The sequence below is a fragment of the Halichoerus grypus genome, chromosome 15, assembly GCF_964656455.1.
Source record: "Halichoerus grypus chromosome 15, mHalGry1.hap1.1, whole genome shotgun sequence".
Lineage (NCBI taxonomy): Eukaryota > Metazoa > Chordata > Mammalia > Carnivora > Phocidae > Halichoerus > Halichoerus grypus.
In genome coordinates this window covers 59,591,054-59,616,198 of record NC_135726.1, presented here as the reverse complement: position 1 = coordinate 59,616,198, position 25,145 = coordinate 59,591,054, and the positions used below count along the sequence as shown (strand labels likewise).

Below are 25,145 nucleotides of genomic sequence, written 5' to 3'. Positions count from 1 at the left end.
GAGCGACACATTTTTGGTTCTTTTCACTGGTGTGAACACACATTTAGAATAGCATCTGAGACAGACAAGGTGCTCAATAAATATTTATTCAGCACGGGACACCACCCCTTTCCCTCTGTTTATACACCTTGTCAACTTTCTCTCACTTTACTTTTTCTTAACAGCCAAGTTTGTTTTTGTTCAGTGGTCTCAGAAATAAAAATATGCTTTGGAAAACAATTTTCACGGTAGCCCAGATGCAGGATAGCCATGGACTCAACTGACTTCTCTCATGTCTCAGAACCCAGCGAGCGACCTCTACTTCCCACCGAGACTTAGCCAATCACCAACTTCACCAACTTCTCTATTTCTATAGTCATTCTCTTTGTACAAGTTTGTTAATTAACATTAATAGCTTTACATAATTTGCTCACTTCACAAATGCCTTTCAGATATAATCTTAAGTCCCATACAGACCCTCCCCACCAATTACAAGTGAAGAGACAAGCACTTCCTAGCAAGAGGCCAGATCATGGAATCCGCAGTGTGTACCTCAGGCATCGGAATCCCCATCTCCACAGACGTACAGGTATACAAATGTCTGCAGCCCCTGTCCTGGCAGCAAACACAATCTGTGTCAGGAGGTGGCTATTTTAAATAACAAGTATCAGAACCTCTGAGGAAATAGAATGTATTCCATAAAACCTAGTAAGAAACCCATATGAAAAAACCTCCTTCTTCTTGCTCGGGTTGAAACAAGTACTCTTAGGATTGAAAGCATTAGGGAACTTTCTGAGGGGTCCAGACACACTGTCATGCTCACCCACCTGCTTCAGGGCTCCCAAGCATATCCTTCCTTCTTCCCTATTGCCCTGACATCTTCTCCTCTTGCTTCTGAATAAACGGACATGCAGACACTCTCATGACAGTCAGGGCAAAGGCTGAACTCTAAATGGAAGTGAGGAGCAGTAAGATAATGATTTTTAGTTCTCATCTGTAATTGGACACTTGGTTTCTGGGTGGCAATTGCAGATATATGCAGTAGGGTTTTGTTTGTTTTTAATCACTGAGAGCCTGTGTTTAAAGGAGTCTGTTATTACATTTCTCTACAATACCTACGATTGGTGGAAGAGTATAAACCTCCAACTCCCGTCTGGAGATATGACTCTTTCAAGAGAAAAGTGACTGAAGATTCCACATTTAAGAGAGCAGAGATCATCAGGGACTTCAATATTCTCAGGTTCTCAATGTTACCCTGACCTAGAACCAGATATCAAAATTACTGTGAAATTATAATTATCTACAAATCTGTAACTCTTTCTACCCAGCAAGAACTTCACTGTCCCCTCTGATCAATATGAAATTCTAGTGTGTTCACCCCTCACACACCTGTAGCATTAACAGGATGGTTTGTTCTGACATATAAAGTTCTACCCATATGATAACTGACTTTCTCTGCCTGACTTATTTCACTTAGCATAATCTCCTCCAGTCCCATCCATGTTGATGTAGAAGTTGGGTATTCATCCTTTCTGATGGCTGAGTAATATTCCATTGTACATATGGACCACGTCTTCTTTATCCATTCATCTGTTGAAGGGCATCTCAGCTCCTTCCACAGTTTGGCTATTGCGGACATTGCTGCTATGAACATTGGGGTGCATATGGCCCTTCTTTTCACTACATCTGTGTCTTTGGGGTAAATACCCAGGAGTGCAATTGCTGGGTCATAGGGTAGCTCTATTTTTAATTTTTTGAGGAACTTCCACACTGTTTTCCAAAGTGGCTGTACCAACTTGCATTCCCACCAACAGTGTAAGAGGGTTCTCCTTTCTCCACAGAGAAAGTCAATTATCACATGGTTTCACTTATTTGTGGACATAAGAAATAGCATGGAGGTCATTAGGATAAGGAAAGGAAAAATGAAGGGGGGAATCGGAGGGAGAGATGAACCATGAGAGACTATGGACTCTGAGAAACAGGGTTTTAGAGGGGAGGGGGTGGGGGGATGGGTTAGCCCAGTGATGGGTATTAAGGAAGGCACGTACTGCAGGGAGCACTGGGTGTTATAGAAAACAATGGATCATGGATCACCACATCAAAAACCAATGATGTGCTCACCTCATAATTGTGTGGAGGGCTCCTCTGAAGGGCGCTGGGCCCCCCTCCCAGAGTTTTCTGGTTCTGTGGGTCTGAGGGGGCCTTGAGAATGTGCACTTCTAGCAAGTTCCCAGCTGATGCTGATGCTGCGGGTCTGGGGACCCCACTTGGACAAATCACTTCTCTGCACCCCTGCTGCCCAGCATGTGGTCACTAGCCAGTTTATGGAGCACGGGAAATGCAGTCGGCCCAACTGGGGTTCATTTTTAGTTATATTTAACTTAGAGGCAATTAACTTGATGCACAGTTTAGAAAACTCTTCAGTATGGTATATGAGTCTTGTTTCAACTGTAAATTTCAAATACAGGTCAACCCTTTCTCATGGAAATTTAATACCCAAATTGAGAATCAAAAACACTGAGCTTTGAAGACAATACCAATAGAGTATGTCATTGTTAAAGTTATTATTTACATGTTGAAATGCTAATATTTTGGATACGGATTAAATAAAGCAATAAAGTTAATCTTAAAAAAAAAACGGGGTGCCTGGGTGGCTCAGTCGTTAAGCGTCTGCCTTCGGCTCAGGTCATGATCCCAGGGTCCTGGGATCGAGCCCCGCATCGGGCTCCCTGCTCCGCGGGAAGCCTGCTTCTCCCTCTCTCACTCCCCCTGCTGGTGTTCCCTCTCTCGCTGTGTCTCTCTCTGTCAAATAAATAAATAAAATCTTTAAAAAAAAAAAAAACAAACAAACAAACAAAAAAAAACTAATGATGTATTTTATGGTGACTAACATAACATAATAAAATAAAATAAATAAATAAATAAATAAATAAAGTTCTACCCAAGTAGCATAATGATGGATATTTCAATATTCTTTCTCTGAGAGCACAGTGCACATAATTTAGCCCCTAAACATGCCTCTATGGCCACCATTCCCTTTTGATTAAGGGAATAAAATGAGTCCCTTTTTTTTGCCCTTGAATGATTACACTTTGAGCATAGGAGTGACCAGTGATCACAGCTGTTAAGGAGTCAGAGACTCCTCAAAGTTGTCTCTGATTTACAGAAACTGTATAAATTCTCACTCCACATAAAATGACATCTTTGTTGGAGAATTCAATTCATTTTGTTTTCTTTTCAAAATTATTTCTGGAAATTTCCCTTGGTTTAAAATTCTTCTCTGATAAAGTTCATATGTATATTCTACTTTTTCTTAAAATTATTTTTCAATTTTAATTGCTGTTATAAAAATCACAATTGTATCTAAACATTTTGAACAAATCCACCTGCCTATAAAGTTAACATGAAAGTTTATGTCTAAATACCCCACAACTCCCTCCTTCAATAACCCAAGGACTAAGGGTTGTTGTCAATTAGTACACATCCTTGGAGAAACATTTTGAATTATTTACAACTACTTAGTAAAATCTCCTTTAGATAACCTCTCTCTGATCCTTTTGTTTGCTTTTTTATTTTTTCTGGTGGGGGGGAGAGTAGGGAGGAGGGGCAAAGGGGGAGGGAAAGAGAATCTTAAGCAAGCTTCATGAGGTGGGGCTTGATCTCATGATCCTGAGATCATGACCTGAGCCAAAATCAAAAGTTGGACGCTTAACCAACTGAGCCACCCAGGCACCCCCTTTTGTTTGCTTTTAAGGACATATTCTGAATGTCCTTTATGTGGGAAAAAATGCAGTTAATGAAAAGCCCTACAGGAAACATGAAGATAGTAATACATATATTTTGGATTTCCTCCAGATCTTCAACTCCAATTAAAGCCAATTTCCACTTAAAAAAGAAAAAGACCAATTTCCACTTGATATTGATGTGATGGGCTCTTTCAACTTGGAAATGGGGATTATCTTCCTCATTCAGACAGGAGTGGGGATCCTGGGAAATTCCTTCCTCTTTGGTCTTTGTAACTTCACTTTGTTCACTGGACACAAGTTGAAATCCAAAGACCTGATTCTCAACCAACTGGTCTTAGCCAACTCCTTGGTGCTTTTCTCCAAAGGGATCCCTCAGACCATGGCAGCTTTTGGATGGAAATACGTCCTGGATAACATTGGATGTAAAGTTGTCTTTTATGTATACAGATTGGGCAGAGGAGTTTCCCTCAGCATCACCTGCCTGTTGAGTGGCTACCAGGCCATTAAATTCTTTCATTTTATTGTTTTTTGGTGCTATCACTTAAGGACCACACTTATGTTCATCCCATTTTTCTTTATACTCTTACTGTTATATATAACATTAGCACAGGGAATTTATATATATTTAGAATTTAACAAATGTTCCTAAAATAGATGCCTCTGTATCTGCCACTGAGGGAAATACAAAGAACGCTAGTAGTGCCCTGCCACGTCAAGTACTCCATCCCAGACACGGTCTGCACCTCCTCCAATAGTAATCCAACAGCCAGATTTTTAAAGTCAGCATCTTTTGGATTTTCTTGATAGTTTTCCTTACGAGGCATAAATCCTAAACTATAGTTTGCCTCTGTATATCATTGACATTTATATGAATGGAATCATATGCTATGTATTTGTTTGATCTTACTTCTTTTGCCCAGTGAATGTCAGTAAAATTCACCCATGCTGTTCAATGTGTCTGTATCATCCATTTTCATTGCTGCTGAGGGCACCATTTCATAATCTGTCTCTATTCCACACTGATGGACCTTTGTACTGCTTTCAGGTGTTGCAATAACAACAATGCAGCTGTAAAAGTGTTTGTTCATGTGTTCTGATGCACATCAGAACATACTTCTTTGGAGCAGCAGTTTCCTTCCACACTAGGTGTGGATGTCCAGATGTATATGGATCTCCTTCTAAGCTCTACATGGTCTCCACTGATCTGTACATGTAGCTCTGTGCAAATATCCAATACCAAATTGTCGTCATTTCTAGTTTTATAACAGGTCCTAGCTTCTGAAAGGACAATCCACCTTATCTTTTTTTCTCCTTATCTTCTAAATGTGCCTTATTTTTCTGTGAATTCTGAGTTTTAAAAACCCACTGTCAAGTTCAACAACAGTAACAAAAATCAGAAAAACGAAAACTTAAAAGTATTTCAGCACTCAGAAGACTTTTTCTCTTAAAACTACCAACTATACCAGAATTTACTTTTAAACTGTGTTATGTGTACAAAATTATTTTTTCTTTTAGATAATAAAAAAACATTATCAAGATATGGATTATCCTTACATGCTAGCCCTATTTCACCACCCTGCTTGGTTTGTCTTGTCTGAATATTTGTTTTTAAGACAGTCATTGTGGTAAATTCCCAGTTTGGAAAAATAAATTTCAAGGTTTAATATGTCCACAAATATTTTTATTGCTTTTTCTTTCAGACGGCATATTGGCTGAGGATATATTTTTTAAAAATTTCTGCTTATTGGAGCAAGATGGCAGAGGAGTAGGAGACCTGGATTTCGTCTGATCTCAGGAATTCAGCTGGATAGGGATCAAACCAATCTGAACACCTACGAACTCAACAGGAGATCGAAGAAAAGGAGAGCAACAACTCTCTGAACAGAAAAGCGACCACTTTCTGGAAGGTAGGACGTGCGGAGAAGTGAATCCGAGGCGATATTCGGAAGGATAGACGGCGGGGGAGGGGCCTCCGTCGGCCGCTTCTGGCAAGTGATAGAGCCGCGGAGCACAAAATCGGAACTTTTAGAGTCTGCTCCGCTGAGGGACGTCACTCTGGTGGCGAAGTGGGGGGTGGAACCCTCGCGGGACAGTGTGCTCTCAGGACCCTCGGGGTCACAGAAAGACCGGGGGTGCCTGAGTGCGGCAGAGCTCCCAGGGATCGGAGCAGGGAAGCCGGCTGCAGAGACGGAGCCCAGGCGCGGGCTCTCAGCTCGGGGTTGTCATAGACCGTGATCCGCGGCACAGTCGGGCCACTGCTCCTCCAGCAGGGACCCAACAAGCGGCAGATCCGGGGAGACTCCCCTTCTTCCCCCGGGAGGAGAGGCGTGGGAGCGCACCGCGGGGATCTGCTGGGTTTGGAGACTCCGCACAGGGTCGGGTGCCAGAGACGGAAACGCGCGGTCACAGGCCGGGTGAGCACGGAGTGCGGCCGGAGACCGGGGAGACGGGAGTGACTGACTGCTTTTCTCTGGGGGCTCGCTGAGGAGCGGGACCCCGAGTTCTCGGCTCCGCCGGGGCGGAGACTGGGAGGCCGCCATTTTCACTCTCCGCCTCCAAAGCTGTACGGAAAGCTTGCAGGGAACAAAAGCTCCGGAGAGCAAACCCGAGCAGGTTACTTAGCCCGGACCGGCAAGGGCGGGGCAATTCCGCCTCCGGCAGAGACATTTGGGAACCACGGCAACAGGCCCCTCCCCCAGAAGATCAGCGAGAACAGCCAGCCAAGACCAGGTTTACCGATCAGTGAGAACGGCAGAACTCCAGCGCTAGGGGAATACTGCACATAGAATTCATGGCTTTTTTACCATGATTCTTAATCTTTCAAAGTTAATTTTTTTTTTAACTGTCTTTTTTTTTTTTTGAATTTTTCTTTTTCCCTTTTTCAACCAACATCTTATCAATCCCTTTTTTAAAAAAAACATTTTTATTTTTCATTTTTAGAGTCATATTCTATCCCTTCATAGTAGTTACCCGTATTTTTGGCATATATATATAAGTTGTTCTCTCTTTAAAATTTTGAGATAGTTTCTTCTAACAGATCAAAATATACCCTAAATCTCTATTGTATGGTTTTTTTATACTCCCCTGCCTGATCACATTCTCTCCCCTTTTTTTTTCTCTTTTTTTTTTTCAAATCCTCTTCTTTTTTCAAACAACTTCTTATCAATTCCTTTTATAAAATTTTTTCTAATTTCCATCTTTACAGTCATATTCCATCCCTTCATCATATCAACCCTTATTTTTGTACATATGTAAGTTTTTCTTTCTTTAAAGTTTTGGGAGGCACTTTCTTCTAACAGACCAAATACACCCAAAATCTAGTGTGTGGCACTGATCTATATACCAGCCTGATCATATTTGATCACGTTCTGGTTTTTTTTTTCTGTTTTTGTTTGTTTTTATCTTTATCTTTTTCCTTTTTTTTTTCTTTTTCTTTTTTCTCTCTTTCCCTTTCTTTTCCCACTGCTTCAGGTCTTTTCTGATTTGTTTAGAGTATATTTTCTGGGAACGTTGTTACCCTGTTAGCATTTTGTTCTCTCATTAATCTATTCTCCTCTGGACAAAATGACAAGACGGAAAAAATCACCTCAACAAAAAGAACAAGAGGTAGTACCGACTGCCAGGGACCTACTCAATACGGACATTAGTACGATGTCAGATCTAGAGTTCAGAATCATCACTTTAAAGATACTAGCTGGGCTTGAAAAAAGCATGGAAGTTATTAGAGAAACCCTTTCTGGAGAAGTAAAAGAACTAAAATCTAACCAAGTAGAAATCAAAAAGGCTATTAATGAGGTGCAATCAAATATGGGGGCGCTAACTGCTAGGATAAATGAGGCAGAAGAGAGAATCAGTGATATAGAAGACCAAATGATGGAAAATAAAGAAGCCAAGAAAAAGAGAGATAAACAACTACTGGATCACGAGAGCAGAATTCAAGAGATAAGCGATACCATAAGATGAAACAACATTAGAATAATTGGGATCCCAGAAGAAGAAGAAAGAGAGAGAGGGGCAGAAGGTATAATGGAGCAAATTATAGTAGAGAACTTCCCTAATTTGGGGAAGGAAACAAGCATCAAAATCCAGGAAGCACAGAGAACCCCTCTCAAAATCAATAAAAATAGGTCAACACCCCGACATCTAATAGTAAAACTTACGAGTCTCAGAGACAAAGAGAAAATCCTGAAAGCAGCTCGGGAGAAGAGATATGTAACCTACAATGGTAGAAACATTAGATTGGCAACAGACCTATCCACAGAGACCTGGCAGGCCAGAAAGGACTGGCAGGATATATTCAGAGCACTAAATGAGAAAAATATGCAGCCAAGAATACTATATCCAGCTAGGCTGTCATTGAAAATAGAAGGAGAGGTAAAAAGCTTTCAGGACAAACAAAAACTAAAGGAATTTGCAAACACGAAACCAGCCCTACAAGAAATCTTGAAAGGGTCCCCTAAGCAAAGAGAGAGCCTGAAAGCAACATAGACCAGAAAGGAACACAGACAATATACAGTAACAGTCACCTTACAGGCAATACAATGGCACTAAATTCCTATCTTTCAATAGTTACCCCGAATGTAAATGGGCTAAATGCCCCAACCAAAAGACACAGGCTATCAGATTGGATTAAAAAACAAGACCCATCGATATGCTGTCTGCAAGAGACTCATTTTAGACCCAAAGACACCCCCAGATTTAAAGTGAGGGGGTGGAAAACCATTTACCATGCAAATGGACATCAAAAGAAAGCTGGGGTGGCAATCCTTACATCAGACAAATTAGATTTTAAACCAAAGACTGTAATAAGAGATGAGGAAGGACACTATATCCTACTTAAAGGGTCTATCCAACAAGAAGATCTAACAATTGTAAATATCTATGCCCCTAACATGGGAGGAGCCAATTATATAAGGCAATTAATAACAAAAGCAAAGAAACACATTGACAACAATACAATAATAGTGGGGGACTTTAACACCCCCCTCACTGAAATGGACAGATCGTCTAAGCAAAAGATCAACAAGGAAATAAAGACTTTAAATGACACACTGGACCAAATGGACTTCACAGACATATTCAGAACATTCCATCCCAAAGCAACAGAATACACATTCTTCTCTAGTGCCCATGGAACATTCTCCAGAATCGATCACATCCTAGGTCATAAATCAGGTCTCAACCGGTACCAAAAGACTGGGATCATTCCCTGCCTATTTTCAGACCACAATGCTTTGAAACTAGAACTCAATCACAAGAGGAAAGTCGGAAAGAACTCAAATACATGGAGGCTAAAGAGCATCCTACTAAAGAATGAATAGGTCAACCAGGAAATTAAAGAAGAATTAAAAAAATTCATGGAAACCAATGAAAATGAAAACACAACTATTCAAAATCTTTGGGATGCAGCAAAGGCAGTCCTAAGAGGAAAGTATATAGCAATACAAGCCTTTCTCAAGAAACAAGAAAGGTCTCAAGTACACAACCTAACCCTACACCTAAAGGAGCTGGAGAAAGAACAGCAAATAAAGCCTAAACCCAGCAGGAGAAGAGAAATAATAAAGATAGAGCAGAAATCAATGAAACAGAAACCAAAAGAACAGTAGAACAGATCAACGAAACTAGGAGCTGGTTCTTTGAAAGAATTAACAAGATTGATAAACCCCTGGCCAGACTTATCAAAAAGAGAAGAGAAATGACCCAAATCAACAAAATCATGAATGAAAGAGGAGAGATCACAACCAACACCAAAGAAATACAAACAATTATAAGAACATATTATGAGCAACTCTATGCCAGCAAATTAGATAACCTGGAAGAAATGGATGCATTCCTAGAGATGTATCAACTACCAAAACTGAACCAGGAAGAAATAGAAAACCTGAACAGATCCACAACCAGTAAGGAAATTGAAGCAGTCATCAAAAATCTCCCAAGAAACAAGAGCCCAGGGCCAGATGGCTTCCCAGGGGAATTCTACCAAACATTTAAAGAAGAATTAATACCTATTCTTCTGAAACTCTTCTAAAAAATAGAAATGGAAGGAAAACTTCCAAACTCGTTTTATGAGGCCACCATTACCTTGATCCCAAAACCAGACAAAGACCCCATCAAAAAGGAGAACTACAGACCAATATCCCTGATGAACATGGATGTAAAAATTCTCACCAAAATACTAGCCAATAGGATCCAACAGTATATTAAAAGGATTATTCACCACGACCAAGTGGGATTTATCCCTGGGCTGCAAGGTTGGTTCAACATCCGCAAATCAATCAACGTGATACAATACATTAACAAAAGAAAGAACGAGAATCATATGATCCTCTCAATAGATGCAGAAAAAGCATTTGACAAAGTACAGCATCCTTTCTTGATCAAAACTCTTCAGAGTATAGGCATAGAGGGTACATACCTCAATATCATAAAAGCCATCTGTGAAAAACCTACAGCGAATATCATTCTCAATGGGGAAAAACTGAGAGCTTTCCCCCTAAGGTCAGGAACGCGGCAGGGATGTCCACTATCACCACTGCTATTCAACATAGTATTGGAAGTCCTAGCCACAGCAATCAGACAACAAAAAGAAATCAAAGGCATCCAAATTGGCAAAGAAGAAGTCAAACTCTCACTCTTTGCAGATGATATGATACTTTATGTGGAAAACCCCAAAGACTCCACCCCAAAACTGCTAGAACTCATACAGGAATTCAGTAAAGTGGCAGGATATAAAATCAATGCACAGAAATCAGTGGCATTCCTATACACCAACAACAAGACAGAAGAAAGAGAAATTAAGGAGTCGATCCCATTTACGACTGCACCCAAAACCATAAGATACCTAGGCATAAATCTATCCAAAGAGGCAAAGGATCTGTACTCAGAAAACTATAAAATACTCATGAAAGAAATTGAGGAAGACACAAAGAAATGGAAAAACGTTCCATGCTCATGGATTGGAAGAACAAATATTGTGAAGATGTCAATGCTCCCTAGAGCAATCTACACATTCAATGCAATCCCCATCAAAATATCATCCACTTTTTTCAAAGAAATGGAACAAATAATCCTAAAATTTGTATGGAACCAGAAAAGACCCCGAATAGCCAGAGGAATGTTGAAAAAGAAAAGCAAAGCTGGCGGCATCACAATTCTGGACTTCCAGCTCTATTACAAAGCTGTCATCCTCAAGACAGTATGGTACTGGCACAAAAACAGGCACATAGATCAGTGGAACAGAATAGAGAGCCCAGAAATGGACCCTCAACTCTATGGTCAACTAATCTTTGACAAAGCAGGAAAGAAGATAGTCTCTTCAACAAATGGTGTTGGGAAAATTGGATAGCCACATGCAGAAGAATGAAACTGTACCATTTCCTTACACCACACACAAAAATAGACTCCAAATGGTTGAAAGACCTCAATGTGAGACAGGAGTCCATCAAAATCCTAAAGGAGAACACAGGCAGCAACCTCTTCGACCTCAGCCGCAGCAACTTCTTCCTAGAAACGTCGCCAAAGGCAAGGGAAGCAAGGGCAAAAATGAACTATTGGGACGTCATCAAGATAAAAAGCATTTGCACAGCAAAGGAAACAGTCAACAAAACCAAAAGACAACCGACAGAATGGGAGAAGATATTCGCAAATGACATATCAGATAAAGGGCTAGTATCCAAAATCTATAAAGAACTTATCAAACTCAACACCCAAAGAACAAAGAATCCAATCAAGATATGGGCAGAAGACATGAACAGACATTTTTCCAAAGAAGACATCCAAATGGCCAACAGACACATGAAAAAGAGCTCAATATCGCTCGGCATCAGGGAAATCCAAATCAAAACCTCAATGAGGTACCACCTCACACCAGTCAGAATGGCTAAAATTAACAAGTCAGGAAATGACAGATGTTGGCGAGGATGCGGAGAAAGGGGAACCCTCCTACACTGTTGGTGGGAATGCAAGCTGGTGCAGCCACTCTGGAAAACAGTATGGAGGTTCCTCAAAAAGTTGAAAATAGAGCTACCATATGATCCAGCAATTGCACTACTGGGTATTTACCCCAAAGATACAAAAGTAGGGATCCGAAAGGGTACGTGCACCCCGATGTTTATAGCAGCAATGTCCACAATAGCCAAACTGTGGAAAGAGCCAAGATGTCCATCGACAGATGAATGGATAAAGAAGATGTGGTATATATATATACAATGGAATATTATGCAGCCATCAAAAGGAATGAGATCTTGCCATTTGCAATGACGTGGATGGAACTGGAGGGTATTATGCTGAGCAAAATAAGTCAAACAGAGAAAGACATGTATCATATGACCTCACTGATATGAGGAATTCCTAATCTCAGGAAACAAACTGAGGGTTGCTGGAGTGCGGGGTGGGGTGGGAGGGATGGGGTGACTGGGTGATAGACACTGGGGAGGGTATGTGCTCTGGTAAGCGCTGTGAATTGTGCAAGACTGTTGAATCTCAGATCTGTACCTCCGAAACAAATAATGCAATATATGTTAAGGAAAAAAAAAAAAAAGAAGAAGATAGCAGGAGGGGAAGAATGAAGGGGGGGAAATCGGAGGGGTAGACGAACTATGAGAGATGATGGACTCTGAAAAACAAACTGAGGGTTCTAGAGGGGAGGGGGGTGGGAGGATGGGTTAGCCTGGTGATGGGTATTGAGGAGGGCACGTTCTGCATGGAGCACTGGGTGTTATGCACGAACAATGAATCATGGAACACTACATCTAAAACTAATGATGTAATGCATGGGGATTAACATAAAAAAAAAATCTTCAAAAAAAAATAAATAAATAAACGCATGGTGTCAGCCACACACAAAAAAAAATTCTGCTTATTTACTACTTAGCCCATTCTATCCTTTTTAAATTAAAAAAATTTTCAATTAATTTATTTTAATTCCAGTATAATTAAGGTACAGTGTTATAATAGTTTCAGGTGTACAATATAGTGATTCAATAATTCTACACATTACTCAGTGCTCACAACTGTACTCTTAATCCCCATCACCTATTTCACCCATCCCTCACCCACCTCCCCTCTGGTAACCACCAGTCTATTCTCTATACTTAAACGTCTGTCTTTTTTCATTTGTTTCTTAAATTCCACGTGAGTGAAATCTTATTTGTCTTTCCCTGACTTATTTCACCTAACATTATACCCTCTAGATACATCCATGCTGTTGCAAATGGGACGAATCCGTTCTTTTTTATGGCTGAGTAATATTCCAGTATGTGTACATTTTCATACAAACACACACACATCTTTATCCATTCATCTAGACACTTGGGTTGTTTCCATATCTTAGCTATTGTAAATAATGCTACAATAAACATAGGGTGCATGTATCTTTTCAAATTACTGTTTTCGTATTCTTTGGGTAAATACTCAGTAGTGGAATTACTGGATCATATGGTAATTCTATTTTTAATTTTTTGAGGAATCTTCAAACTGTTTTCCACAATGGCTGAACCAGTTTGCATTCTCACCAACAGGGCATAACGGTTCCCTTTTCCTCCACATCCTTGCCAATACTTGTTTTCCGTGTTTTTTATTTTAACCATTATGACAGGTGTGAAGTGATACTCATTGTGGTTTTGATTCACATTTCTCTGATGATTAGTGATGTTGAGCATCTTTTCATGTGTCTGTTGGCTGGCTGAGGATATTCTTGGTATACATAATTTTTACTTCAATACTTTTTTTTTAAAGATTTTATTTATTTATTTGAGAGAGAGAATGAGATAGAGCATGAGAGGGGGGAGGGTCAGAAGGAGAAGCAGACTCCCTGCTGAGCAGGGAGCCCGATGCGGGACTCGATCCTGGGACTCCAGGATCATGACCTGAGCCGAAGGCAGTCGCTTAACCAACTGAGCCACCCAGGTGCCCTTACTTCAATACTTTAAAAGCTTTTATTTCAGTGCTCGCTTCGGCAGCACATATACAAATAAAAGCTTTTATTTCATGGTACACTTGCACTCACGAATTGTGAAAAGGAATGGGCTCAAGCTGACCTTGGTTCCTCTCTCTCACTGTACATGTGTATAACTTTCTCCTGTCCTTGATTTTCCTTATTACAATGGGTCTAGGCAGCATGTGTTTCCCTGTTCTAAACATGCCCCCTCTGTAATTTTTCCTTCTTTGCGTTGTATTATCTAGATATATGTCTGCTTCTTCTTTAATGTTTTAGATTTTTAGCTTTCCTTTAAAATTTCCATTGGCTTTACCCCTTTCTGACTGCTTTAAGATTTTCTCCATCTGAGAGAAATCTTTTTTTTTTTTAAGTAAGCTCTATACCCAACGTGGGGCTTGAACTCATGACCCAGAGATCAAGAGCTGCATGCTCTACTGACAGCCAGCCAGGAGCCCCTGATATTTTTAATTTTAGTTGTATAGAAATTTATTTCTCCTTATTGTGTACTTTATGAAACCACTGTATTCAATGTCCAATATTTCCACATTATCACAACTTTTATATTGTACTATATTACTAATGTCCTCACTTTGAAAATAACTATTACACTTTAATAGATATATTAGTCTGTTACAAAAGATGTTTCTCCAGTGTTATACATAGCCCCTTTTACAATGGTTTTGCTTACAGGTAACTTTGAAAGAGAAAGCCAAAAGGTGACTTCTTTACTAGATACGAAGAAACCAGAAAGTCATGGTAATGAAAGGTGTGGTGTCAAGCAGCCAAGCAATCTTTATGCAGCAGCAGCTGCTAGGTTTTGCTTGCCAATCTGCCATAGGTATGGCTGGTAAGGAAACCCAACCCCAAATGGACTGAGAAAGATTATTCCTTACACAGATAGCACAAGAAAGTCAGCAAACATTCTGTCACCTCCTGCTATGCCTGTCACATAGGACACCACCAAACCAAAGGGACCAGATTACAGGCAACATGTGCAGTGGGACTCAGTTGCTGAAGAGCTATTCAAGCCTGGCTGTGAGTGGTTTTATATCCTTGCAGATGGACCCTATGGAGGGAGGAGTTAAGTGGAAATTCCAATGTCTCACAGGAACCAGGAAGGTAGTGAAACTCTCATATACCATTGGTAGGAAATATAAAAAATAACCATTTCAGATCAGTTTGGTAATTTCTTAAAAAGTTAAACATTCACCTACCCTATGATTCAGGCATTGCACTCAGACGTATTAACACAAGAAAAATGAAACATGTATCCGTATAAAGATTTATATGTGAATCTTCACAGAAGTTTTATTTGTAATAGCCAAAACCTGCAAACCCAGATGCCAAGGAACAGATATATGGAAAAACAAATAGTGGTATATTCATATAACAGAATACGACTCAGCAATGAAAGGAATGAACTTTTTAAAATCTCAAGGTAATTATGCAGTATATATGAAACCAGAAAAAAATAAATACTTTATGATTCCAATCATATAAAATTCTAGAAAATGTAGTCTACTGTAAAGGAAAGTAAATCCAAGTTTGTCCAGACAGCCAGAGAGGTCAGGGAGAGAGATTAATAAAAATTATGAGGTAAATATGTGTGGGACTTATATGCTCATTATCACAATTATGACGATTTTGTGGATTATACTGTCAAATCTTATCAAACTATACACTTTAAATATGTGCAGTGTACTGTACGTCATTATAACTTAAAGCTTTAAGCAATGGTTCAAAATAAAAGAATCTCTCCCACTCCTTATAAAAAAAAAATCAAATTTGGCAACCCTCTATTATCTCTATCACCTCTCTCCTAATGCTTTGGGAGGGATGCCTTACCTCAGTGATAGCAAATATTGGTGAACAATGGAGGATGTTTCCACCTTAGTCACAAAGGCCATATCGCTGGACTAAGAGATCTCCCTTCTCTCTATCCTTGTTTTCCTGCATGTGCAGTCTTAAGGTCAACAGCCCAGAAAGCAAGAGGAATCCACAAAACCTTAATTTCTCTCTGCCAATGACCTCAGCTATTCAAGATACACAGGCCAGGAGGTACATACTCACTCAACACAGCCAGAGACACTGGAATAGCTGTGGGTGCACTTTTAGAAGAGGGATGTTTCATCTACTTTACTGCAGGCTCCAGCATTCCCTATCAACCCAATGTTTCTCACCAATTATGATTCCCCCTGAGCCCTTTAGTGTTAAAACCAGTGACACTACCCTACCAAATTCTGGGCATCAGGGCACATGACTCTTCTGAAGGACCTGGGGAAGAGAGTCCCCTTAGCTGTGTGGTCATTACATGATATGCACTATAAACAAAGGAACCAATCCCAGAAACACTGGGGATTGTCACAAGTGCCCGCTCCTCAATGTGACCTTTGGGCCCACAAAAAAATCTTGGCTTCCAGGCTGCATATTAGTTGTACAAAGCCTGTTGCCCTTGGAGGCACACCAAAGTTGGGAACTGTCACACAAGCCATTTACCCCTTCATGATGTTTTCAAAGCAACCAGTTAGTGAATACAACCCCCAAGATTAAAGGTGGCTTAAACAATAAGGCCCTTATTATTGCACAAGTCATAGCAATAGCAAGGTCAGGCAGGCAGTTTATGGGTTGGTGACATGGAGACTGGAAAAATCCATCACAAGTGTCATATGAAAACAGTGTCCCTGAAGACAAACCTTCTCTGCAAGCCACCAGTAGAACCCAGATAAGGTCTTTTGGGAGAAAACTGGGTCAGGTATACACATTAATTAGAGAAAAGGGAATGATGTTACTCTAAAGGCTCAGGCTGCTCATTATTTTCTCCAGACAGAACACAGAGATCTACTTCCCTAAACAGTGGGATAACTGATGCATACCATGGGGGCCTTTCTAGGCAGTAGAGCTGACTTATACTACGAAAACTGGCAGTCACACAATTTCAGCAAGGACCCCAAGCCGGTTAGGAAGCGCAATATGGTTCCTAGAAGCTTCCCACGTACCTGGAACTTACAGGGAATCTTCCCTGTGGTGTATATTCAGATGTATGAGTTCAACTTCAGGAAGATGTCTCCCTCACAAAGGCTCTCCTCCAATGTCATTGTATGAAACATGTAGAAAGCCTGCTCCTTGCATGGCTATGGCTTTGCTGTGTGAACTTTCTGGTGCCCAGTGAGGTGAGACTTCCGGCTGAAGGCTTTCCCACATTCACTGCACTCATGAGGTCTCTCTCCAGTGTGGACTTTTTTGTGTCGGATGAGGTTACACCTTCGGCTAAAGGCTTTCCCACATTCACTGCACTCATAAAGCCGATCTGCGTTGTGAACTTTCTGGTGCTGAATCACAGCAGACCACTGACTGAAGGCCTTCCCACATTTGCTGCACATATATGGCCTTTCTGTGTGGTGGTAAACTTTCTGGTGTCTAATGAGGTTAGACCTTCGGCTGAAAGCTTTTGCACATTTGTTGCACTCATGAGACCTTTTTCTGATGTGAATTTTTTGGTGTTGAGCAAACTGGGTGTCACTGAAGAATTCTCCACATTCCCTGCACTCATGAGGCCTCTCTCCAGTGTGAACCCTTTTGTGTTGAATGAGGTCAGAGTTGCGGGTAAAGGATTTCCCACATATCTTACACTCATAAGGTCTTTCTCCACTGTGAACTCTCTGGTGTTGAATGAGGCCAGAACTTTGGCTAAAAAATTTCCCACATTCCCTGCACTCATAAGGTTTCTCTCCAGTGTGAACTCTACGGTGTTTAATGAGGCTGGAGGTGTCACCAAAACATTTTCCACATTCACTGCACTCGTAAGGCCTCACTCCAGTGTGAACTCTCTGATGTTTAATGAGACTGGAACTTTGGCTAAAGGATTTCCCACATTCACTGCACTCATAAGGCTTTTCTCCAGTGTGAACTCTCTTGTGTACAATAAGGCTGGAGCTCTGGCCAAAGAATTTCCCACATCTGCTGCATTTATAAGGCTTTGCCCCAGTGTGAATTCTCTGGTGTTGAATGAAACTGGAGATGTGGGTGAAGAATTTCCCACATTCATTGCATTTATAGGGCCTTTCTCCAGTGTGGACTTTCTGATGCTGAAAGAGGTTAAACCTTCGGGTGAAGGATTTCCCACATTCACTGCACTCATAAGGCCTTTCTCCAGTGCGGACACTCAGGTGTTGAGCAAGAGTGTATTTGTGGCTAAAGGTTTTCCTGCATTCACACCAACTGCAACGGCTCTTCCCACTGTGAATAGCTTCCCCACACACGGTGCAACTGCGTGGTTTCTGCCCATTATGAGTGGCCTGGTGCTGGTGCTGGCCTGAACTAGCGAGGAAATCCTTATCAACCTCCCCATTGGTAAAGGACTTCCCTGACACATGGGACCTGCAGCTCTTCACAAATGAAGCCCATTTCAACAGTTTCTCTCCACTGTGCTGCTTCCCATGCTGGCGAAGGTTTGCAGTGGAACAGACTTGTTTCCTACATGTGTAAGATCTCAACTGGGGACGTGTTCTCTGATGCAGAGCCACACCCAAAATGTCTTTTAAGACCAGACAACATATCCCACAGGGGTGGGCCTTCTGGGGATATGGGCCTGCATGGTGAGTCCTGACCTGTGACACTCCTATAGAAGCAGCCTGCTCTGAAGGTGCCTTCCCATCCTCTGCTCCATGCCAGCAACCTGAAAGCAGAGAAATTCTAGTGAAGTAGACATAGGCAGTAGTGGGAAGAGGCAACACCATCATAAATGTTGTCCAACACACCAAGGAATGTGCTGATGGCACTGTTTCCAGGATGAAGGAGCTGGGGTCAGGGTAAAGAAGCTGCTGCTGTGGGGCACCTGGATGGTTCAGTCAGGCTTCCCGCTCAGCGGGGAGTCTGCTTCTCCTTCTGCCCCTCCCCCCGACTTGTGCGCTTGCTCTCTCTCTCAAATAAATAAAATCTTAAAAAAAAAAAAAGAAGCTGCTGCTGTTTAGTACTGGGCCTCTACAGGTCAGACAGTGAGGGCGGCCTCTCCAGGTGAAGAACACAAGCATGGGATGTGGCACAGAGAGGGGCAGCAGGCTCCAGCAAATCCTTGCTGACAACTGCAGAAAGGTGTATCTAAGCTCAGGAAAATCCAAGTGTAAGAGCTGGTGTTTAAGAACTATGTGAGTAGGGGCGCCTGGGTGGCTCAGTCGGTTAAGCATCTGTCTTCAGCTCAGGTCATGATCACAGGATCCTGCGATGGAGTCCCGCATAGGGCTCCCTGCTCAGCGGGGAGTCTGCTTCTCCCTCTTCCTCTGCCCCTCTGCCCCTCTCCCCACTCGTGCACCAATAAATAAATAAAATCTTAAAAAAAAAAAAAAAGAACTATGTGAGGATATGTACACACTTCATGATACAAAATGTGTAGGGCGATGTGAGAAAGCACTACAGAGGAAGCAACAAGAGGAACTGGTGACATGTGGAGTCCAGAGAGGTGGGAATTAACCAAATTCAGAGCAGAAATGACAAGTTAGCATTGGGGAAGTAAAAGTAGAAACGAGGTGGCCAATGGCCACCAGTGGAATAGGACAGGTTTCTGGTATCATCTGAACACAGAGTTCTCTCCTACTTAACACTTCTCAGGGTCAGGGCTCCTGTGAGCCCACCTTGCTGTGGCTGGAGTCATGTTCATCCTGGGAAGCACCCAGGACTCTCCTCCATATCCCCTGGTTCGGGAACTAAGTGGGACCTGCATGATGCAAGTTCTAAGGGAAAGGTGGGACAGATGAGTGACCAGCAGTGGCCCAGAGCAACTTAACACATAACAGACCAGAGGAAAGAAAACTAGTATTACAAAAAAATCCTCAGAGGAGGATCCTGTAAGAACTGCCCGTAGTCCACATAAGTACTGACCATGTCAGTGACTACAACTCCTGGAGCAGGCAGGGACAGGAAATGTCATCACCTATAGGAAGGGGGCAAAACCTGGGGCAGAGAGGTGCAGTGGACTTGGACAGAGTCAGCCAGACAGTTGAAGGACAAGCAAGGTGGAAGCCATTAGCATAACTGCAAGACTTCTGACCCTGAATACCTTCCCAGTGAGGCTTTGGTGCAGTGCACTCAACTAGCCCTAAGGACTACAACTAACCAGGGAACTGGGGAAGGAAGCAATGCCCATGTTTGTGATGGGAGAAATAGGGAGCTATCCCTGGGATAAAAGCAGAAAGCCCAGGTCCCTGGGGAGGGAATGAGGGCCTTACCCAGGGCGGTCACAAGTGCAAAGTTCTCCAGCATCACATCATGGTATAGGCGTCTCTGAGCCTCATCAAGAAGACCCCATTCCTCCCAGGAGAAGTACACAGCCACATCTTCAAATGTCACACTGTCCTGTCAGGACAGAGACAGATGAAACCCCAAAGAGCCCCTGTCCCAAGGACCTATAATCCCTTCGCCCACAAAAATCACCCCACTGGCACCATTGCTGGTCTCTCCTCATGGTCCCACATTCACTGTGTACAACCCTCAGCAACAACGGCACGTCATCAGATAAACGCCATCTAAACTCTGGGCCTGGCACATGGGGCCCCAACGCTCCTGCTAAGCAACACCCCTGCAGTCCTCCAGACTAAGTGTCCCAGACTCAACCAAATTTGGGCTTTCCCTTCAACCTTAAGTCCCCAACACCAGGACCCTGGGGCCGTTAGTGCACAGTCCCTCTCCACATGCACACCACTGCACTTGTGAAGTACAGCCTGTACCTTTTACACCTCTGGAGCCCACAGAGGCGCTCTCTCCACCACCACAACGCCCCCCTGGCCCCACAGCACAGGCATCTCCCTAGACTGACAGTGCTTGCTTGGCAAACTCAAATGGAATCCAGTATTATCCAGACCTCCAATGCCTTCCACTCCAAGGCACTCCAGAATCCTGCTAGGAAAGCCTCCCCTTCCTAGAGAGAAAGCTGGCTCTGTTCTTTGCTTCAGCCTCACCGACCAGAACCACATGCACATCTCAGACATCTCTGGCCCTCTTCAACTTCTGTGCTGCCCTTCCTGTCCTCTCCAGTCACACCTAAACCTCACTCAAAACTCAGCCCCACTGGTTCCCTATCCCAGGCCTAATAACCCACAGATGACCACAGTGGACTCTGAAATAACCTACCATCCTGACCGAAACATCTCATGCCCTACCCAAGAGTCACCACAAAGTCCTGGGGAACATCATCCTGCCTCAATTACTCCTGTGCCTCCACAGTCCTCTCACGTCCACTTTTCCCTTGGAAACCTTGGTTACCTGCCAGATCATCCTCCTACCCACACTTCCCTGCCAGCCACTTTTCTCCTTCACCTGTGTACCCAATACCCTCCACCTTCAACCAGGTGTCCAAGCCAGAGGCCCCATTCTTGGCCCACACCATCTTCTTCTTGGACTGCTAACAGTATTACCACCAGGACCTGAAGATTCCCCTTCCTCAGTGCAACCCACAGCTCCACACTGGTTGACACTGCGGCAATCACCTTTGGGATGGCTCCATCCTGAAACCCCCTCCCTACCAGACTGTGTGTGCAACTGCCCACTTAATGCCTCCACTCAACAGTCTCTGAGACGTCTCAGGCTTAACATGGCTGAACAAACCTCCTGATACCCCACTGAAAACTGTACCCATTACTGACTATCCCATCTCAGTTGATGGAACTTCCGTCCTTCCAGCTGTTAAGACCAAAACCTTTGGGGTTATCCCCGACTCCTTCCTTTCTGTCCTTCACCTTCCACATCAAAAAGTCTGGTTGGCCCTACTTTAAAAAAAAAAAAAATGAGTCCAGGATCCAACCACTTCTCCCACCTCGATGGCCACCATTTACATCCGAGAACACTCACCTGGCCTATTACAGCAGCCTCCTTCCTGGTCATCCTTCTCCCTCCCTTATCCCAGAGTCCATTCTCCACTGTGCAGCCACACGAGGCCTGCTAAAACCTTGATAAGATCACTTTACTCTTAATCAAACCTCCTAGTACCTCCAGAATTGACAACCGACCTCAAAGGCAGCCATTCCAGCCCTGCTCCTGTCCCCTTGTTTCCACGAGGAAGAAAAGGGAAATCTTCAGTTCCCTCGACACTCCCAGCTGCCTCCAAGTACCTGCACACACGGCGCCTGTCCTAGGATAACCTTCCGCACCTCTTTCAGCTGGTTGCCAGAAACAAGAACCCCTCCATATAAGCCTCAGCCGAGACTCAGGACTCTGCCTGGACTTTCTCCAAGGTCCCCCAGACACTAGGACTGGGGGAGTGGCAGACAGAGCCCCAAGACACCTTAATCCCAGAAACCATTTGGGAGGGGTCAGGACCAGTAAGGGACTGAGACCCTCCCCTGACCCGTGCCGGCCTCATGAAACCTGCGGAAAGAGGCAGGCCCTAGAGGAAGGCAACCATGGCCAGGCTCCACGGGCCCCGATCTCCCTACATTCCTGCCCGGCCCTGGAGCCAGGTGACCTCCGCTGACTGTCTAACCTTTGTGCCTCAGAGAGGACTCTGACCCGGGGTGTGACCTTGCACAGGAACGTCACCGGCCGGCACCTCACCGTCCTCATCAACCCCCTCCAGTCTATTCTCCTTCCCAGCAACCTTCGGGAAACTTCAAACCCTCAAGGAGATCGTGTCCCTCCTTTGGGCAAAACTCCTTGGCCTCTGGAGTCCTCTAGACCTGAAGGTCCGGCACCTCGGCCCGCAGTCCAGGCGTGACCCCCTCACGCGCTGTCCCCTGAGGGCAGAGTCCTCCCGCCGCAGCCCCCTCGGCCCCGAGCCCGCTCCCGCACGGGGCCCCCGCCCGCCGCCGCCTCCCCGTCCCGGACACCGGGGCCTGGGCCGCAGGGACGCGAGCCGGCGCCCCGCGCTCGGGCCTTCGGGGTCTGGGTGGGGGGACGGCGGGAGGGCCCGGGGACGAGCGCTCACCTGAGCCGGGGCCCTGCGCGCGGCCGCCGCCATCGGACTCGGTGGCGGAGCGGACACTCGAGCCGGCGGTCCCCGTCCCGGCCCCGGCGCGGGCAGTCTGGGCGGCGTCACCGAGCCGTGGACCCAAATCTGTGCGGTGGGGACAGCGCCTCCTCCCGACCCTTCTCTGACCCCGTCAGCTCACTCCCAAACCAGTGCTACAGCACCCCTAAACCGCGGTAAGCCCTGAAAAGCCAAAATGACCGCCAAGAAGAGGACGCCAGAAGTCCCGCCCCCATATGACGTGCTCGCACAGAAGTGCCCTGTCCTGAGCCTTCATTGGCTCAGCGCCGCCAGGCGCTCGGACAGAGCATTCTGGGTAATGTAGTTCCCACAGCTCTGCAGACTCCGCGAAGGATGTACCCACACCTACCTCCCGGGCAAGTCAGGCAGCACCGCGAGGATGGCCAGGAAATGGCCTCGCCAGAGAGAGACTGGAGCTTGCCTCCTTAGGGAAGATCAGCACCCATACTTCTGGGTACGTTGTTGCAACAGATCGCCAAAGTGTTTAGAAACATGTTATTTCAGACTCCACGAAGCCGAGCTTGCTTCAGAGGCCAAAAATATTATTTCAGATGCCCTCAAAAGGACACAGATCCAAATGGACATATCATTCCATCGTTACTCGGTACAAAACGCGTTCGCTCCGTAGCTGGAAGCTAATAAACATCATGCTATTGCTTTTCAAATGCAGGTACCCCGAAACTTTGGAGTCAGTTTTGTTAGTTTCAGAATTTTAGGTCAGGGGCAGGAGAGAAGCCTCCGGATAGGGTCATGGCAATGAAAATAGAGGAGGAATGGATGTTGGACACTCTAAAGCACGTGGACAAGGGTAAACCAGGCTCCGGTTCCCTCAGCAAATATCTTTCCTGCCTAAATTATCAGTGATTGTATCCAACCCAGTGAGCAGTACTGTTTTATCCATAGCCTATTTCTTACTCCATATCCTGAAATATATTCAGTTCTTTTTACAAAATGATAATGACACAACTCACTACTATGGCCAATGACCTAATAAAATGTATGCTTCTTGTTCTCTTGTTGCTCTAGATGTATCAATAAAACTAATGAGGGGGGGCACCTGGGTGGCTCAGATGGTTGAACGTCTGCCTTCAGCTCAGGTCATGATCCCAGGGTCCTGGGATCGAGCCCCACATCGGGCTCCCTGCTCAGCGGGAAGCCTGCTTCTCCCTCTCCCACTCCCCCTGTTTGTTCCCTCTCTCGCTGTGTCTGTCTGTCTGTCAAATAACTAAATAAAATCATTAAAAATAAATAAATAAATAAATAAATAAATACATACATAAATAAATAAAACTAATGAGGGAGAGGAAAGGGAGGATTAGAAGGGAATAAAAATTAAATTGAGAAAGGAGTTGAGTAACTGTTTAAACTGAAAGGAGGGGAAAAAGAGCTCCTTTCTGTATTCTAGGTGTGGGCAGCCACTTTGTGCAGGTGATAACCAAGTTGACACTAAGGACTAGTCACTCACGGGGAGAGCCAGGTTAAAACAATCCAACACAAAGGAAGATAAAGTGCCAAAAAGAGATGAGAAAAAGCTTGGTGAGGTGGAAGGAGATCAAGTAGCCGGAGAAGGGCAAGGGGGACAGGATAGGAGGAATAGGAGGAGCACAAATGTGAGCACAAATGAGAGTGCCACATGAGGCTCAGGCGTCTGATCTCACTTCTTTTCTATGTACACTCACTACAGTGGGGGAACCTCAACCAGGCTCGTGTCTGATGACATTCTCTCTGTACTTATGACTCCAAAATTTACATCTATATATCACACTTCCTCCAGGAACTAACCCATACCTCTATTCACCTACTCAGCATGTCCAGATGGGCTTGAATCTGCTGTCTCAAGTAGTCACCATCTTGGTTCATAACAGCGCCATTATCCTAGGTCCTCAGAACACCAACCTGGAGGCCACCCTTAACCATGTTCTCCCTTGTCCCTCATAGCATTCATGAGCAAATCATGTGCTACTTACTTTCAAAGAACAAAAAAATCTGTATCTCCCTACTAAATATGTTAATAGCTGATCCAGCTACCATCTCCTCACCCCTGATTTATTATAGTTGTCTCTCAATGATCTCCCTACTTTACTTGTTAATTTATGGTCTAATCTTTAAAGAGTAGCCAGGATGACTAATCTTTCCCAAGTAAAATCATGTCACTTCCCTTTCCAAACCTTTCAATACATGCTTCTTTACAAATTAAAATCTCGATTCTTGCAATAGGTTTAAAGGACAAACATGACCATGTCTTGGCCCAACCCTATGAACTTTCCTCCTACGGGGATGGCTTGCTGCTTATTCCCTTCAAGCCACCGGTCACACATAAGGACAGAAGTCAAACATCTACTGGCTATGCCAATTCACCATGTATTATGAGCCAAACCCATTCACTTCTGGTGGGTGAATTTTAGGCAACTGATTTTAAGTAACCTTCCTTCCATTACTTCATAAAATAACTCACAACTGCAACCCTCTGACACCCACTTCCACAAACAAATTTCAGGCTTTTAAGGTT

The 25,145-nt window shown here is 43.8% G+C and overlaps 1 protein-coding gene across 4 annotated transcripts in view; it reads right to left on the bottom strand.

The window, feature by feature from the left end:
- LOC118535578 (zinc finger protein 586-like) overlaps positions 1–22,817 on the bottom strand; it is a 56,750-nt gene extending 33,933 nt beyond the window's left edge. The window contains exons 1-3 of one of the 4 annotated variants that reach the window (XM_078063053.1): positions 22,574–22,817; positions 19,884–20,010; positions 18,270–18,337 (exon numbers count right to left, since the gene is read on the bottom strand). In XM_078063053.1, coding sequence (XP_077919179.1) covers positions 18,270–18,337; positions 19,884–20,010; positions 22,574–22,606 — 228 coding nt within the window. In that variant the 5' untranslated portion in view covers positions 22,607–22,817. Of the gene's footprint in view, positions 1–14,839; positions 18,338–19,883; positions 20,014–22,573 lie in introns of those variants that run through there. The other 3 variants (XM_078063052.1, XR_004917244.2, XR_013444240.1) reach the window with 3 other exon arrangements.
- Between the last annotated feature and the right edge of the window lie 2,328 nt (positions 22,818–25,145).